At 40.6% G+C, this 15968-nt stretch overlaps 5 protein-coding genes and 1 long non-coding RNA gene across 7 annotated transcripts in view; 2 read left to right on the forward strand and 4 right to left on the reverse strand.

Moving 5' to 3' along the window:
- The window catches only part of LOC124328801, a 72025-nt gene that overhangs the window by 17543 nt on the left and 38514 nt on the right, over positions 1–15968 (reverse strand). The window lies entirely within an intron of this gene.
- LOC124328748 (E3 ubiquitin-protein transferase MAEA-like) lies at positions 839–2579 on the forward strand. The gene is made up of 7 exons (XM_046787583.1): positions 839–998; positions 1089–1274; positions 1340–1529; positions 1584–1910; positions 1973–2123; positions 2181–2373; positions 2434–2579. Exons 1-7 carry the CDS (start codon positions 960–962, stop codon positions 2533–2535), a joined length of 1188 nt encoding a protein of 395 aa, XP_046643539.1. The 5' UTR covers positions 839–959; the 3' UTR covers positions 2536–2579.
- LOC124328719 (protein TRC8 homolog) lies at positions 2580–6311 on the reverse strand. Its single transcript, XM_046787540.1, has 8 exons — positions 5343–6311; positions 4854–5284; positions 4449–4745; positions 4142–4371; positions 3825–4076; positions 3055–3337; positions 2924–2988; positions 2580–2865 (listed from the first exon to the last, which is right to left on the reverse strand). The coding sequence occupies exons 1-8, from the start codon at positions 5698–5700 to the stop codon at positions 2739–2741; spliced, it is 2043 nt and encodes a 680-aa protein (XP_046643496.1). The 5' UTR covers positions 5701–6311; the 3' UTR covers positions 2580–2738.
- Positions 6485–7956, reverse strand: LOC124328767 (myosin regulatory light chain 2-like). The gene is made up of 3 exons (XM_046787606.1): positions 7828–7956; positions 7380–7475; positions 6485–7312 (listed from the first exon to the last, which is right to left on the reverse strand). The coding sequence occupies exons 1-3, from the start codon at positions 7828–7830 to the stop codon at positions 6782–6784; spliced, it is 630 nt and encodes a 209-aa protein (XP_046643562.1). The 5' UTR covers positions 7831–7956; the 3' UTR covers positions 6485–6781.
- On the reverse strand, positions 9828–12165 carry LOC124328728 (signal recognition particle subunit SRP68-like). The gene is made up of 6 exons (XM_046787554.1): positions 11986–12165; positions 11782–11914; positions 11663–11717; positions 10735–11604; positions 10238–10666; positions 9828–10169 (listed from the first exon to the last, which is right to left on the reverse strand). The coding sequence occupies exons 1-6, from the start codon at positions 12062–12064 to the stop codon at positions 9930–9932; spliced, it is 1806 nt and encodes a 601-aa protein (XP_046643510.1). The 5' UTR covers positions 12065–12165; the 3' UTR covers positions 9828–9929.
- LOC124328723 (endoplasmic reticulum chaperone BiP) lies at positions 13067–15954 on the forward strand. Of its 2 annotated transcripts, none has more exons than XM_046787544.1 (7): positions 13067–13191; positions 13373–13544; positions 13605–13836; positions 13896–14112; positions 14174–14511; positions 14579–15104; positions 15169–15954. In XM_046787544.1, the coding sequence occupies exons 2-7, from the start codon at positions 13414–13416 to the stop codon at positions 15702–15704; spliced, it is 1980 nt and encodes a 659-aa protein (XP_046643500.1). In that variant the 5' UTR covers positions 13067–13191; positions 13373–13413; the 3' UTR covers positions 15705–15954. The 2 variants fall into 2 exon arrangements, with proteins under 2 accessions (XP_046643500.1, XP_046643501.1); XM_046787545.1 differs by having other exon boundaries at positions 13106–13123.

Here is a 15968-nt window from a genome sequence, read left to right on the forward strand (position 1 = left end):
AACAAAAATACATAAAGACCACAGTCTGCTATGCTATATACTAGGCGTATCCGAGACCGGTCCTCTTCGTCTCTTTGTAAAGTCCGGTTGTCCTTGGATATTCGCCAGGAAAAGAAATAATAAAGGGGAAAACTTTTTCTTGATAGTTTACTATTCCTTTCTCCTTCTCGGCGCGTCTGACAAGAGATGATGACGGCGCCGACGGACAATCAATTTATTTCTTATTAACCGTCTTATCATTCTTGTTGTTTATTATCTCACGAAAAATATACTTCTTTGATAAGACCAATCTAAATTCTTTTGTTCTTCTTCATTGCGGTTGCATCCAACTGTAATGGAATTCCAACCGATGAGATCAACCGAGATAAAAGCATCGAGTATAACAAAGTTTGCAGATGGACAAGTAGGACCAACACAGAGTAAAGCAAAGTTTGTGAAACTTTCGTTTCAATCACTTGTGCTTTGCATTATTCAGTAACAATGATACAATTTGATACGGATCTACAAAGTGGTGTAAATTAACCGTAAGCTTTGGAAATGGTGGTCGCGGTTAGATTTTTTTAAACCAGACACCCTCCGGCGCACAACGGACGCTTTCGTTGAGATCATAACCGGCTTCCCAACTTTTCGAGAGAAAACGCTAGGGTACGGGACGTGTCTACATTCAGAACTTTAAGTTCGAGACGGACAACGAAATCAACCGTGAATATTTCCACCCAGTCCAAATATCTCTGCTGTACGGTTCGGCTTCGTATACTATGACGTAAGAAAACAAATATTATTACCGCTAGATGACACGATTTGGTGTTACTTTGCTCACCAGTAGATGGCGTTATTTATCGACTATTTACTTTTCTCTTTCTTCTCATCCAACCCTCTCCCACCAAAGTTCTTCTAATCTTTTTCAACTTTCATCACATTAGGCAGTATTTTGAAGAGCTTGCCATTTTCCTTTAGTCATGGCTGATTTAAAGTCGTTGGAACATCCTACGCTCAAGGTGATTAATCTTTCAGTTTTTCCAAATATTTATTCCATTAACAAGGATCGGTTGTCTTACGTTGGGGTCTCTTTTGTTCACCACCCGCAGGTCCCATACGAAGTCTTGAATAAAAAATTCCGTGCAGGGCAGAAAACTGTTGACAGGGAAGTGTCACATGTACAAAATTCAATCACTGAGTTGGAAAAAAGCTTGTTTCGAACACCTGTCCAAGTAGACCAAATATGCAGTCTGCTTGGAGCTACTGTTGACAAACTACAGACAATGAAACGAAAGGTTCCAACTTGGCATCACTTTACACCAATATTTAATATTTTACTCACATGAAATGTATGATGTAGGTTGAAGAAGCCATCAGTGATGAGCTGGATGCTGCTCAGAACTGCAAAAGAAGGGTGGAACACCTTAAATTGGGAGCTGTTGGTATTATTCCAACTACTGATTCTTCCATCACATACTCACTCTGGAAAAAAACTCGAGTAGAAAGGTACCTTGTTGAACATCTACTGAGAGCTGGTCATTACAACACTGGTAAATATCCTTAGAATGCCAACATCTTCCTTTAATCAGTTTCTTTTTGAACAGCTCAGAAAATGGTGGAGCAGAATCCAGAATTGGCAGAGCTTACTAACTTGGACATCTTCTTGGTTGCACGAAATGTTGAATTGACCCTGGCCCAGCAACAGACTCAAGCTGCTTTGGCATGGATTCACGATCACAAAAGCAAACTGAGGAAAATTAAATCTACCCTGGAATTTCATCTCCGACAACAAGAATTTGTCGAACTCATCAGGTCTGATCGCCGAATGGACGCTGTACGGCACGCCCGGAAGTACTTGACCAACATGGACGATGTGCCCTGGGAGGAACTTCAGCACGCTCTCGCCCTCCTTGCGTTCCCTTCTGACACTCGTGAGTTCTAGAAAAATGTAACCGGATATCTTTAAGGATACTAATTCGTGTACGCATTTCAGAGGTATCACCATACAAGGAGTTGCTCGATACGTCAAGGTGGAATGCTTTGACTGAAGAATTCCGTCAAGACTATTTCCGCCTCTACCAGTTGGCTCCATTGTCTGTGTTGGCTGTTGCGTTGCAAGCTGGACTCTCCGCAATGAAAACTCCGTAAGTTTTAACGCCATTTCAAAGAACTTTTCACTTTAATCGATTGAATTTTTACAGGCAATGTTATCGCCCAATGGATCAGAGGAATGCTGAATGTCCCGTGTGCCAAGAACCATTGAACAAGTTGGCTGAACGATTACCTCACGCTCATTGCTCACAATCAAGATTGATCTGCCGCCTTTCGGGCTTACCTCTCAACGAACATAACTTACCTATGATGCTACCCAACGGCCGTGTGTACGGAGAACAGGTATTTATTTCAGGTTTCGTGCACCAGTCCAACCATATTATGTTTGTTTTAAATCGACAGGCCTTGCGGACTATGGCATCGAGCAACAATGGAATGGTCACATGTCCTCGCACCAAGGAAGTTTTCGCTGTCAAAGATGCAGAGAAAGTCTATGTTATGTAGCTTGTTTTTGGCCCTACCTTCCAATACAAAATTCTTGAGCATTATTTTCGTGCACGGACAGTTTTTATTGATGATACGAGGACTTTGAAAGACGGGTTTTTAATACGCGTTCTTGACGATCATTCTAAACTAGTTTTCCGCAATTCAATCAGCTATTCGGCAAATTATAGACTGCATACACATTAGGTGGTTCTGTCGCACCTTCAATCCAAGTGTAAGTGCTCCTGAAGTTGATCTTCGTAGCGTGGACCGGCGGCTTCGTCGACAGAAGAATTCAGTTGCGACCAAAGAGTCTGGTGGCACATGGGACAACGATCTTGCACATACAACCTGTGAAATAAAAACCATTACGAAATCGTGTCAGTCATAATTGCATACCGAGAATTACCATTTGCGGAGGCAGACGGCGTGAAAGTAATGTCGGCACGGAGTAACAACTACTTTGACCGTCACCTAGTAAAATAATTGAACGTGTTATAGGCCATTGTCAATCATGTTTGTCGGCGAAATTTGACTTACATTATTAGGGCCACTTGGCTTTAGGTCATGAAAGCAAATTGCGCAAACGTCATCCAGTTTGTCCAATTCGTTAACTGTCTCGAGGGTGGAGATTTTATGAACGGCTGTCCGACGCCGGGTGAAAATCTTCCAACCGACTCGTGCTTCACACCACAAATTGAAATAAGCGTGCAAACCCACCAGTACGGCACGAATGGCTCCACCATTTTCGTAAATCAAAATGAAGGCAGAATTGCAGAGTAGAAATAAACCGACGAGGAACTCTAATACTCGACCGGCAAATCTGAAATCAACAAAAACGATTTGGGTTAGTTACCGCGCTTCTTTTGTATGGACAACTAAAAACAGTGATATCCCTTTTTTCACCTCAATTGTGTTACCGGGGAAATAAAGCAAAACCAGAAGCTAAAAACAATTTCTCTGTCGGTAAAAAAATAGCTTTAGTCACGACTCAAATCCCTTATATCACTGCGCAAAACAGATGGAAGTATATCGAGTTCGCACCAATTATTTTTTACTATGATAAATTCATCTAAACGACTATTAAATTCAACATTTTCAATTCACAGCATGACAGTCGGTTTACGACTTGTTCTCTACCCAGTAGTAGTCACGATTTAAAAGGCAATAAAATTTTCAAGTGGAAATATGGTAAAACCATATTTCTGAAAAGTATTTTATGGCATCCCTAACAGCAATTCAGTAAGTGACAAATCGACCAATTGTAGTAGACATTTATGGGCGAAGACAATGTAGCAAAATATTTTTACCTGACGCAGTAGACGTGGTCATCTAATTTATCCCAGAATTCACTGAGTTTTGCGTCGATCAGGAAAAGTCCATAGAGGGCAAGAGAAGCGAAAACTTTGCAGATGACTTCTAGACTGAAACCACTCACAGCTAATAACCAAGTGCTGATTGAGTGAGTCGTCCAGAGAAAGTATAGACCGCAAAAGGCGACGATAGTAAGAATACTGCTGACAGCGAGTGCTCGCGCGTGACGAGTCATATCGGGATTAGCACTGTAAATGAAAGTTAAATATCAGTAATTAAAAAAATATGTAAAAGTTGGTAAATGGATAGAAACCTGGCCGCAAGAGACATCAAAACGGGGTCGACAGCGTTATGTACAAAATGGAGGAAGCAAGCCAATAGGAGAACAATATTGCGTCCTAAACGGACGAGCCGAGCTGCTGGTTGCAATGTGCTCAATCCATTTTGAAAGGCCAAAATGATGAAAAGTACTGCCGAAACGGGACCGACGTGAGAAACCTCATCGTGTGGTATCATTAAAAAGAGCTGACACATGACGTAAAACTGGAGGAAGGAAAACACAGACATTATTATTTGATATTTAATATACAGTAATTTACGGGTGTTTTGATGGATCGTACCTTTCCGGCGAACCACGAGAAAATGGACGACATCCCTAGGATGGCGGGTAAAGTTTCGCATCCGCGGATAAGCATGACTTTAAATAATGTTTTTAAATTATCGCCATCAGCCCAGTCACCAAACTCCGTAGAAGCCAAGTATATGTACAGATGCATTCCAAAGCGGATCATCCAAAAAGTACGGAAAATAAGTGGGATGTTTAAGCGAAGCCATTCTGCTTCGGCGAAAGCCATGAATCCCTCCGTTCGAATAAAAGAAACGACATAAGAAATCCGCTCCTTTACTTCTTTATAGACCTAAATAATGTTTACGATAGGGTCAATATCCATAAATGATGATGAAATAAATAAATAAATAATTTTTCGTTTGAATGAGCATCATAAAATATAGAAAGTATTAAGTACCAGAGAAAAGTTGATCCAAACCACAAGTGCAATGTGGAGTGAGAGTAGCATAAAACACCATAGAGGGAAAGTGTTTCTCTCCATAGGAATCATCACAGTCAAACTAGGTACAAGGAAACATAACGCCAGCAATCCTTGCAGAACAGGAATAGAAGGACCAAAGTTGACCACAAGATAGCCCGACGCCAATACTGACTGAGTAGCGATGTTCAAAATAATAAAAAATAGACCAGGTATCGCTCGGAAAACGACTTCCAATTCGAGCCTCCATAACGATCTCAAAGGTACAATAGTAGCTGTTGCTAAACTGATGGAGGCTTGCTGGTTAAAATGATAGCTGGCAGTCACCAGCAACAAGGAGAAAAGAAATTCGTAGATTTTCACAAGATGTTTCGTCCATAATGTCAATGTAAACAACGCGGCACATGTTGCTGGAATAGAATTAAGATTGAATTAACTGAATTTGTAGAAGTGAATGTTGTGAATTACCTGAAAGTAACAGGGCTAGCTGTAGGATGGAGCCCAATAACCCTTGGCAAACAGCAATGTCGATGTTGAACAATGACAATGAAGAGCCATCAAACTCAATGACCTTAATGAGACTTTGGCTTAGATTACCAAACACTCCTATATCGTAATTTGCTACTGAATGGAGAGGCCTGGATAATGTGTGGTTAGAATCCCCCACTACATCATCGAAATCTGCCTCTTTGTGCAATGGGAGTAGCGAACATGGATACAATCCAAGATCAGCTAAACTAGATTGGAATACTTCATCTAGAATAAACAGGGATGGAACCCTCAGAAGAATGTCAATGAAATTAATAATAATCTGTTTGGTATCCATTAGAAACTACCCTTTGAAATCACAGTTTGTCATCAGCTGGTGGACCCTATTTCCACATGTTTACACATACCACAATAACGTTTATCACTGATGTGGCAAGTAAGTGATAAGCCCAACCAATACAACACCAAAATCTCTGATTATAGACCAAAGTTTAGACAAATGTGGAGATACAATTCTTCAATGGAATTGTAGTAAACTAAAGCAATGTTGTGATCTGTTGCACAATAAGATGTTCTTGGGCACCAGCAATATCGTTCATACACTGAAGTTCAATTCAACACTAAACAGCAGCAAATACCTTCCACAAACTCTACATCACTTTCTTTTTTCCATCAAGGCCGAAAATGCAACAACGGATGACATAGTAACGCCGAGAACGAATGTGCATTAACGTCTGAAGGCCGACTTGTATTTTCACTCAACGTCCTCGATTACTGTTGTTTTCCAGCCTATGGTCTTCAGTATACTTTCACCGAGCATATTACACACAGCTCAGTAAGCTCATTCCCATGAATGTTTTGCGGAAAATGTGTACCTACAACAAAACATGCAGACTCACGATGACGTAAACGGTAATCTGCGATTTTTGTTGACATTGAGATTGTGATTAGCCTACCCTCCTGGCCTCTCGAGGCGAAAAACCAAAATGAAATGACCCGCGAAACTTTTGAATGTAACCATATCGCTCCAGAAAAAGTAGCTTTCTAGTTTAGTAGGATTTTTAGAGTTGAAATAAATAAAGAGACAATTAAGACGGATGATATATTCACAATACCTCCAATTCCGGTCTAAGAGTAGTTGTATTTGGAAGTCATCACTATTTTAAACTGGTGTTGATAGGAACCAGACTCAAACAACTCCCATAGCACAAAATGAAGGAAAAAATCATAGCAGGAAGGATTTTCTTGAAACAGTTTATTTTTTAGGTTGTTGTTGTTGTTGTTGTTATTCTGCTGATGATCTTGCAGATTGCATGTGAATTTCTTTTTGTTTTGTTTTTTTAATGATAGAGAAAAGACAGAAGAAGAAAAAGGAGAGAAAACAACGACTTTTTTGAGGTGGTGGGGAAAAAAAGAATTTAAGCAGCCTCGCCTTCGGTTTCCTCAGCTGGAGAGGAGGTCAACATCTGGATGAGTGCAGCGCAGTCGATGCGGTTGGCGTTGTCAATGGTCATCTCAGCGTAGGCATCATCGACTTCTTTGGCGGAGAACTTCTCACCCCAGGTCATGAGGGCGTGTCGCAAGTTCTCACCATCGATGTGACCGGTGCCATCATCGAAAGATTTGAAGGCAGCGATAACAACATCATCTTCATCGGCACCTCCAGATTGCCTTTCGGCGAACATCATCAACAAGGCGGTGAAGTTGATGGGTCCTGGAGCATCCTTGAGCATCTCGTCCAATTCCTTCTCGGACGCGATGCGGCCCAGCTCGTCGTAAGTGGCGCGCAAATCATTCTTGCCCAAGATTCCGTCCTTGTCGCGGTCCATCAACTGGAAGCCTTCCTTGAACTCAGCAACCTGCTTCTGGCTGAACATCGAAAAGACATTGCTGCCAGAGCGAGCGGCCTGCTTCTTGGAGCCACCAGTCGAACCAGACTTGGTAGAACTCTAAAATAATTCAATCAATTAGTATTTCTGGAATTTAAAGTTGAATTATTAGGTAATAATGAATTACAGCTGCGGGAGCCGGAGCGGGAGCGGCGGCGGGAGCGGCATCAGCGGCGGGTTCCTCTTCCTTCTTCTTCTTCTTCTTCTTCTTCTCTACATCACCCTGTCGAATCGGAAAAATTTGGGGGGGTTAAAAAGCTATTCACATCTTCCAGAAAACAAGGCAGCTGTTTAAGAAAGATTTCTATTCCGAGCTACTAGAAGTTGTACACTAGTCAAATTGTAGTGCCCGTCGTGAGGCACCCTCGATTCTATTTTCGGAACCGGAACTGTGTATAGAGTTGTTGGACTGTATACGAGGTGCCGATCACGATGGGTACTTGAGAGAAACACAATTTGTTTGGCTTTTAAAAGACGAAATGGAAAATTTTCACAAACACTGGTTTTTTCGATTCAAGTCCGAACAAATTTAAAGATCACAGGTGCTAAGAATTTTGATGCAGAATGGGCCTCACCATGATGAAAGATTTAGTTCAAAAGGAGAGAAGGTCGAGTATGTTCCAGTAGCTCCTTGAGAGAGAACTGGGCAATGAACATCTCGGCGTCCGTCCTTTATATACCCTGGCTAACTATAGGCTAACCCGTCGCCGACGCCCGGCTCGGGTTCCTACATGCCAATCCCCGTATACACGCTTACAGTAGCCCGGCACAATCCATAGCGTGCGCGGAAGCAAAAGCCCGTGTAAACTTAGAAACAGCAGTCTCAGCTCGCGTCCATTGCAGCCAATAGCCAATCCGAAACGTTTCCCAGCTCCATATATAGCTGCCAACGCACATTGATGAGATGGACCCTACGCGTCAATCTTTCTAAAAACAATATGTTTTCTTTCATTTTAACCAACTATTTAAATATTTGCTCACCATTTAATTGTTTTAATTTTTTTTTAAATTAGGATTTTGACATCAATGTCCTCGATTCGACATGTTCATGTCTACCGACGTATGCGATGAATCATATAGGCTAGATTAACACTAATTCTATAAATAGTATTTTACTTCGAGAGTTACCAGCAGATGAATAAGGAAGCCACTTTAAGTCCTTGTGGATTTCTAAATTCATTTGGGGTTATTAAACGGAAATCGGTTTAAGAGAGGTGCACTTGTCGACTATTAAAGAACAATTTGCCAAATAAGCCTATAGAAATTGAAAGGTGGAATTCGGAGAAATTCTTTTTCTCTAGAAGATACGACTTACATCTAAAAATAAAAATATAGAGGTTATGTTATTGCCGGGGTCAAGATTTCCTCACTTAAAGAACAATTTACCCCTTAAAATGGACAAAAAGTTCATACACTTGCAAGGGCGTAGGTAAAATTTTCCCATAGGAATTCATTTGACTTTGAGAATTCCTGCTAAAATGACGCTTTAAAACAACCTGCTATCCTAAATAATTGCAAAGGTAGCATATCAAAGCGTCCATGTCCTTAAAAAGAAAAAGTAACCAGAATTGCATATAACTAGTTCTCCTCTATTAAAACCTTTAAAACCTTTAGTTTTATTTTCAATAAATGTTTTTTTTTTTTATTTTACCCTGACGTCGGGGAGCTCGCATTTAAAAATAGTTTCCGTTGTTAGGTATCAGTCGGAAAAGGAAATCAGGTCACGTAGAGCTAGAAAAGTTCCGTCTACTTTGGCATCGGTTTGGCCGTTTTTCTAGTCCGTCTAAAACATGCAGGGGTGGAATTTTTGTTTTAAGCAAATAACGTTGTCACAACGTCGAAAGACCTTTATAGTCTTCAAAAAGACCAGTTTGCCCTGAAGCAAATTTTTGCCCAAAAAGGAAATGTATAAATACCGTGGGTAGAGAGACAAAAATGGTAGGAAAAAGAATTTGTTGCTCAGTTCAGTCTGGAAACTGGTAATTGGAGTAGCTCATGCTATAGCCACAAAACTGCCACACACACAACATGAAATTTAGTAAGAACAGTACAAACACAAGTTTTAACCTTGCTCTTGAGTTTGTTTTTATATAATGTATAATAACATTTTGTTGTTTGTGCACTAAACAGTTATGAATCTCACGACTAAATTTCATCAAATACGACATGTAATGTCGTCTGCATTACCTTCCTCTGAGCTGATATTTTCGCTCATGATGGCTTCGATATTGACACAACCTTCACCACAAGTCCTTTTCATGATCTGTTTGATATACTGTTGTTTGCAGTACCTCGTCATTATTTTGGTTCTCGGTGTTTCCGTCACTAGAATTCATTTGCAATTGTACGCTCCAACTCATAATTGTTCCGATTTAAACGGCGTTAATCCGCCCATGTTCCTACCTCTTCTCTCTCGACATGTTGACCAATTCATGGAACGCGAGAGACCCATGCATCTCCATTTCCGGCATTGATGCAAATTTTAAAATATCGCTACTATTTTGACTCGCCCTGTGATCTCTCAACCAGTTTTATCCATCGCTACCACATCTATAACGAAATCGATCTGATGAAGTTAAGGTTGAAATGAATTTGTATTTTTTTTTCCACCAATACACCAATAGCAATTGAGAACCTATAAATGTTCCCTTTATTTCTCGTTGACCTGGTGGATATCTCATTTCTTGCCGCCCCAACCCCACAAGCCTTTGACGAATCCAGTAATTCCGGCTCCTGTACTCTTCTTGTTTTCCATATTCTCCGCCAATGACGGGAAACTAATATGGTTAAGAGCAAGATCGAAAAACAGCGGCTTGCAAGGCACGGGTGCCATAGTCGGTGGCAACTTGATGACATTAGGGGTTGCGGTAGTTAAGCTTAAATCTTCCACAAACTCGTCCAGTCGAAGTGATAAACTCTGCAAGTAACAACACAAGGATTTGTAGAAATTATTGCAGACAGGGCATGAGCATATCAGGTGCATACCTTTTTAGAGCGCACGGTAAGTCCACTCATGGCAGCATTGATATCCTCTACTCCGAGGATATTCTGGGCGTGGGCTGCGCATTTGCCTGAGTTTACGAGACTGCGCAGATGAACTAAATCTTGGCCCACACGGCTGTACTTGGTAAATTCAGAGTCGCCGAGCTTTTTCCCTTCTGTCTGGTTGATGTAAGTTTCAGCTCGCTGGTACAAAGCCAAAGCTTCGGCCCACTGACGGTTGCCCTGGCATGTCAACGCCATGTAATAGCAACGGAAGGCTTTGAAAACTTTCACAAGCAACTCCAGGTCGTTTTGAAATTTCTTATCATTCTCTATTCCTTGCAGCCCTTGCAACTCGCCAGACAATTGAACCATTGCTTCATAAAGTTTCACACCCTCTTGCGGTTTGGCAACTTTTTTCGATTCACCGCTCTGCATAGAAAAATAGATAAACGAATGAATTTTAATTCAAACTGAGAATTAAATTGAAATGTTAATACCTGGTAAGCGGCGAAATTTTTCTTGAATACTTCAACCATCACTAAATTTCGATCAATAGTCAGCGTTGCTCGCAAAAATGTCAAATAACTCAGCAGGTATTGCTGCGAGCCCAATTGAGGTGTTTGAACATCAACCTTGGTTTTCGCGACCGCTGCCAAATCCTCTTTTAAAGACTGAATAGCTTCTTTACAATCGAGCAAAATGGTTTCGTATCCCGACAATTTTGCTTCAAAGTCATTGGCTTTTCCCATGCTAGAATCAAGGGCTTGGAATGCCAATAAGAATACGCGAATTTTCTCCAAACGAACGGGGACTGTACGGCCTCGCCACGTAACTTCCAGAAGGCTAGCCGCTTGCTTTTCACGAGTCTGAGCGATCAAGACATCCAATTCCGATTTTCCACCCTTGCTGCGCATATTCAAAAGATCTTGCTGGGCGCTAGAATCGCCAATGTTGTAAGCGCAATAACGCAAATTAGGATTAAGCTCTTCCACGCGTTGTTTGTACAAGATTTGTTCGTCCTCATTAAGGGCAGATGCCAGTTTTTCATAAATGGTTTGGGATAGCACAAGTTTTTCACTTGCCTGCTTCCATTCTTGAAGTTCGAAGAAAAGAGTCCCTTGCATCCAAGCTGAATAGGCTTGAGCTTCCAGTTTAGTCCTTGCATCACATAGAGGACTCTGGCAAATGTATTCCAAATGAATTGTGTGGCTTACAGCCTTACGTAGTCTGGCAACCAAATGAAACTTTTTCCGAGGTTCAGTGTTGGATTCTTGTTTCAGCTGCATTGCATATCCCCAAGCCCTTTCAGCTTGAATCAAGGGAAGATAAACAAACTTTTCATCCTTTAAATTGTCCAAAGTGACTTCCTGCGAAAATCTTAAATTGTTTAAAGAATCAAATCAACATTGGGATATGAACTTTTACCCTCTTCTTGAATCCTTTTTTATCTCCTTGAGGAAAATGCAGGACTTTTCTCAACCTGAGCAAAGAAACTGTGTTAGAAAGTGCAATACAACTCGCACTTCAAAATCAAGTCTATTTACCTGTGCAAACGGCTAGAACAGTATGTTCGATATCTTTGATAATCTCCGTGTCGAAGGCCATGTTGTTGTTGCGCCTCTTTGATTAATTTCAACAGTGGTATAGTATAAATACTTTCTGGTCCTTTGCTTGAATCTGTGTCAACAAAAATGGAATAGTCACAGCTGTTGGAACAGATAACATTTCAATAAAATGAATCACTGTACCGTTTTTAGTATTCGATGGTTGTTGTGTCGGTTGTATATTGGCATTGTTTTCAGAATCATTTGACTTGGTTTCCGTCATGATGAAATATATATTTTTATATCTAATTAATATGTTTTACTGAGAAAGTCTGACATGTGCAGAAGTGCCAACACACTCAATCGATCACTACAATCGATTTAAAAAGCTTCTCGATATATTTTTTTCGCTCGATATGTAATTCTTTGATTTTTATGTAACCGGAAGTCAAAGATAGTTCTGGAATCTAAGAAGTTACGAACCTGCTGATCCCATGATATATTTTATTTTCATTGGGTGTTTCATTAATTTTTATTTTCACTTTCATTTAAATCAATATTTGGCATATTCGGTTTTAACTATGATCTAAACAATGACCAGTACAAAAAAACTTTTTAAAAATTTGTATCAACTCAAAAAATGTTTAAATTGTCCTGCAATTTCAGTTAAACTCTTTTGAGACTTAGTCAATTTAATGCACACTTTAAAATCTGTGATATGATTCATGCAGAAGGACATTTTTCCTTTTTGAAACATGTGCCATTTTCATTTTATTTTACACACGTTTTGTTTTCTGTGGAAAATGAATTCAATCTCAATAGTCAATATGACCATGACCGTTTTTCTTTTGCAGTTTATTTGCTTATACCAGAAAGAAAAAAATTTTCGCTACAATAAAACAGAAATAAAATAACGGTGATTTCCTCGTCTTTAAAAATTTTTTCGTTCGATGGTTGCGAGAGCCTCCAATGACATGGCTCCACGTCACAACGAACGTCACAAGTCAACATACATCCCTGCTGTAATAATAGCAAAATCGATGTCATCAATTGAAACATATGGCAATGAAAACAATCATATGAATATTGAAATTAGATTATTTCGTCAGTTAAATGCCAATGAAATGATTAGCTGCGTGGCAGTGTTAGATTTGAGAAAAAGGATTTTTTTTTCTCTGTTACTCTTATTTTTCCTATTGGTCCAACACATGTTTTTTCTCTGTCGTGGACCAATCAGAGAAGGCCAACACATTCGAATAGAGCAGTGGCTCCTCTGGTGGACTTCTACATATAATCTGCTCGAGAACAATTTCACGTCATTACAACGTCAACCTCAACACCGGTAAAAAGTTATAAGGTAGTCCTGCGAATTCTTCCTCGTCCAATATTCGTATTTGTCTTATTGTTTGAGTAAGTCTATTTCAATATGTAATGTTTCGATTTATGGATGTTTGTGTAGTTTTTTTGTGAAGTAGAAGTTTGTTTTTGCATAAATATTTTTGTCTCACCGGCTTTTATGTCGTGTCACGACAGTTCATTCACCTGGCCACGTTTGATAAAAGTGCTGACGTAGTATTCTTTTTGATTTCAGAGTTTAATTTCTTCTACACCACCTCTTGTATCAAACTGAAAATGAGATTTGGAGTGCAGTTTCTACTGCTCAGCTTAGCTCTTGTAGCTTTGTCTGTAGCCAAGGATGAAAAAGAGAAGAACAAGGATATTGGTACTGTAATTGGTATTGATTTGGGAACCACATACTCCTGGTAAATGACATGAACTATCTTTATATTCTTCAAAATGCTAAAGTATTATGTTTCTTGTAGTGTGGGTGTCTTCAAAAATGGCCGTGTTGAAATCATCCCCAATGATCAAGGAAACCGTATCACACCCTCTTATGTTGCCTTCACTGCTGATAATGAACGTCTTATTGGTGATGCTGCTAAGAACCAGCTTACTACCAACCCTGAAAACACAGTCTTTGATGCCAAGCGTCTTATTGGTCGTGACTGGACTGATCACACTGTCCAGCATGATATCAAGCTCTTCCCATTCAAGGTATGTTTTAACTAGCTGCTCAATTTCTTGATTGTGGTACTAAAGTTGTTTTAAAACAGGTGATTGAGAAGAATGCCAAGCCATACATCCAAGTAGAGACCTCCCAGGGCACCAAGGTGTTTGCTCCAGAGGAAATTTCTGCTATGGTTTTGGGTAAAATGAAGGAGGTTGCTGAAGCTTACCTTGGCAAGAAAGTCACCCACGCTGTCGTCACTGTCCCTGCTTATTTCAACGATGCTCAGCGTCAAGCCACTAAAGATGCTGGAGTCATTGCCGGTAAGGAAATTTTTAAGAGACTTTGCACCCACGGTATCATAACATTATTCTCCGTTTAAAGGACTCAACGTTATGCGTATCATCAACGAACCCACTGCTGCTGCTATTGCTTACGGTCTTGACAAAAAGGATGGAGAGAAGAACATCTTGGTTTTCGACTTGGGTGGCGGTACCTTCGATGTTTCCTTGTTGACCATCGATAACGGAGTCTTCGAAGTAATTGCAACCAACGGTGATACCCATTTGGGAGGTGAAGATTTCGATCAGCGTGTCATGGAACATTTCATCAAGCTGTACAAGAAGAAGAAGGGCAAGGACATCCGTAAAGATAACCGCGCTGTCCAGAAACTCCGTCGTGAAGTCGAAAAGGCTAAGCGTGCTCTCTCTTCGGCCCATCAAGTATGTTGAGTTACTTTTAGCAATCTTTAAAACCGGTTACTTATTTTTTTTATCGTCTCCTTAACAGGTTAGGATTGAAATCGAAAGCTTTTTCGAGGGTGATGACTTCTCTGAGACCTTGACCCGTGCCAAGTTCGAGGAATTGAACATGGATCTTTTCCGCTCGACCATGAAGCCAGTCCAGAAAGTCATTGAAGATGCCGATATGAAGAAAACCGACATTGATGAGATCGTTTTGGTCGGAGGATCCACCCGTATCCCTAAGGTTCAGCAGTTGGTCAAGGAATTCTTTAACGGCAAGGAACCCAGTCGAGGTATCAACCCTGATGAAGCCGTCGCTTACGGAGCTGCTGTCCAAGCTGGAGTTTTGAGCGGAGAGCAAGATACTGGCGAGATCGTCCTTCTCGATGTCAACCCCTTGACTATGGGCATTGAAACCGTCGGTGGAGTCATGACCAAGTTGATCTCACGTAACACTGTCATCCCAACCAAGAAATCTCAAATTTTCTCCACCGCTGCCGACAACCAGCACACCGTCACCATCCAGGTCTTCGAAGGAGAGCGCCCAATGACCAAAGACAACCATCTTCTTGGTAAATACGTTTGTGTTGACTCGGTTACGAATATGAAAATGACAACTTTAATTTATCTTTACAGGAAAATTCGACTTGAACAACATCCCCCCTGCTCCTCGTGGAGTTCCCCAGATTGAAGTTACCTTCGAAATCGATGCCAACGGTATCCTTCAAGTGTCTGCTGAAGATAAGGGCACCGGAAACAAGGAAAAGATTACCATTACCAACGACCAGAACCGTTTGACTCCTGAAGATATCGAGCGTATGATTCGAGATGCCGAGAAGTTCGCCGATGAAGATTTGAAGCTGAAGGAGCGTGTCGAAGCCCGTAACGAACTCGAATCCTACGTCTATTCTTTGAAGAACCAACTTGGAGACAAGGAAAAGCTCGGAGGCAAGTTGTCGGACGCTGAGAAGGAGAAGATTGAAGGCATCATCGATGAAAAGATCAAGTGGTTAGAAAACAACGCTGAGGCTGATGCCGAAGACTTCAAGAGGCAAAAGAAGGATGCTGAAGATGTTGTGCAGCCAATTATTGCTAAACTTTACCAAGGAGCAGGTGGTTCACAGTCTTCCAAAGATGAGGAGGCTGATGATTCCACTAAAGATGAGTTATAAGCTAATTAATTTACACAAAATTGCTACAAAAACACTTTCTTGAGAGCTCGAATCATTTTCCAATGTGTGCGGAGGTTGATGCGTCCTACTTCGTAATTCTCGAGTCTGTTTATAGGATAAAAAATTAACTTATCCCTTGGTCCCTGATTTTATTTTATTATTTTTCATTTTGCGTGAATGAGGTGAAACATTTTCTGTCTGTTTTTGTGAAGTTTATCTGGAGGGGTAATACATGAGTGAATGATCTTTACAAATCTGTTTGTC

The sequence above is a fragment of the Daphnia pulicaria genome, chromosome 3, assembly GCF_021234035.1.
Source record: "Daphnia pulicaria isolate SC F1-1A chromosome 3, SC_F0-13Bv2, whole genome shotgun sequence".
NCBI classification, from domain to species: Eukaryota; Metazoa; Arthropoda; class Branchiopoda; order Diplostraca; family Daphniidae; genus Daphnia; species Daphnia pulicaria.

Coding starts and splice junctions, on each gene's coding strand:
- LOC124328767 (XM_046787606.1), bottom strand. Junction 7,313..7,379: donor CCGCTCCGGCTCCCGCAGCT/GTAATTCATTAT, acceptor GAATTATTTTAG/AGTTCTACCAAGTCTGGTTC.
- LOC124328728 (XM_046787554.1), bottom strand. CDS start 12,064: ATGACGGAAACCAAGTCAAATGATTCTGAAAACAATGCCAATATACAA. Junction 11,915..11,985: donor ACCATCGAATACTAAAAACG/GTACAGTGATTC, acceptor TTGTTGACACAG/ATTCAAGCAAAGGACCAGAA. Junction 10,667..10,734: donor AAAATTTCGCCGCTTACCAG/GTATTAACATTT, acceptor TTTTCTATGCAG/AGCGGTGAATCGAAAAAAGT.
- LOC124328748 (XM_046787583.1), top strand. CDS start 960: ATGGCTGATTTAAAGTCGTTGGAACATCCTACGCTCAAG. Junction 1,530..1,583: donor AGCTGGTCATTACAACACTG/GTAAATATCCTT, acceptor CTTTTTGAACAG/CTCAGAAAATGGTGGAGCAG. Junction 2,374..2,433: donor GCCGTGTGTACGGAGAACAG/GTATTTATTTCA, acceptor TTAAATCGACAG/GCCTTGCGGACTATGGCATC.
- LOC124328723 (XM_046787544.1), top strand. CDS start 13,414: ATGAGATTTGGAGTGCAGTTTCTACTGCTCAGCTTAGCTCTTGTAGCT. Junction 13,837..13,895: donor TCAAGCTCTTCCCATTCAAG/GTATGTTTTAAC, acceptor GTTTTAAAACAG/GTGATTGAGAAGAATGCCAA. Junction 14,512..14,578: donor CTCTCTCTTCGGCCCATCAA/GTATGTTGAGTT, acceptor TCTCCTTAACAG/GTTAGGATTGAAATCGAAAG.
- LOC124328719 (XM_046787540.1), bottom strand. CDS start 5,700: ATGGATACCAAACAGATTATTATTAATTTCATTGACATTCTTCTGAGG. Junction 5,285..5,342: donor GCTAGCCCTGTTACTTTCAG/GTAATTCACAAC, acceptor ATTCTATTCCAG/CAACATGTGCCGCGTTGTTT. Junction 3,338..3,824: donor GACCACGTCTACTGCGTCAG/GTAAAAATATTT, acceptor TGTTGATTTCAG/ATTTGCCGGTCGAGTATTAG.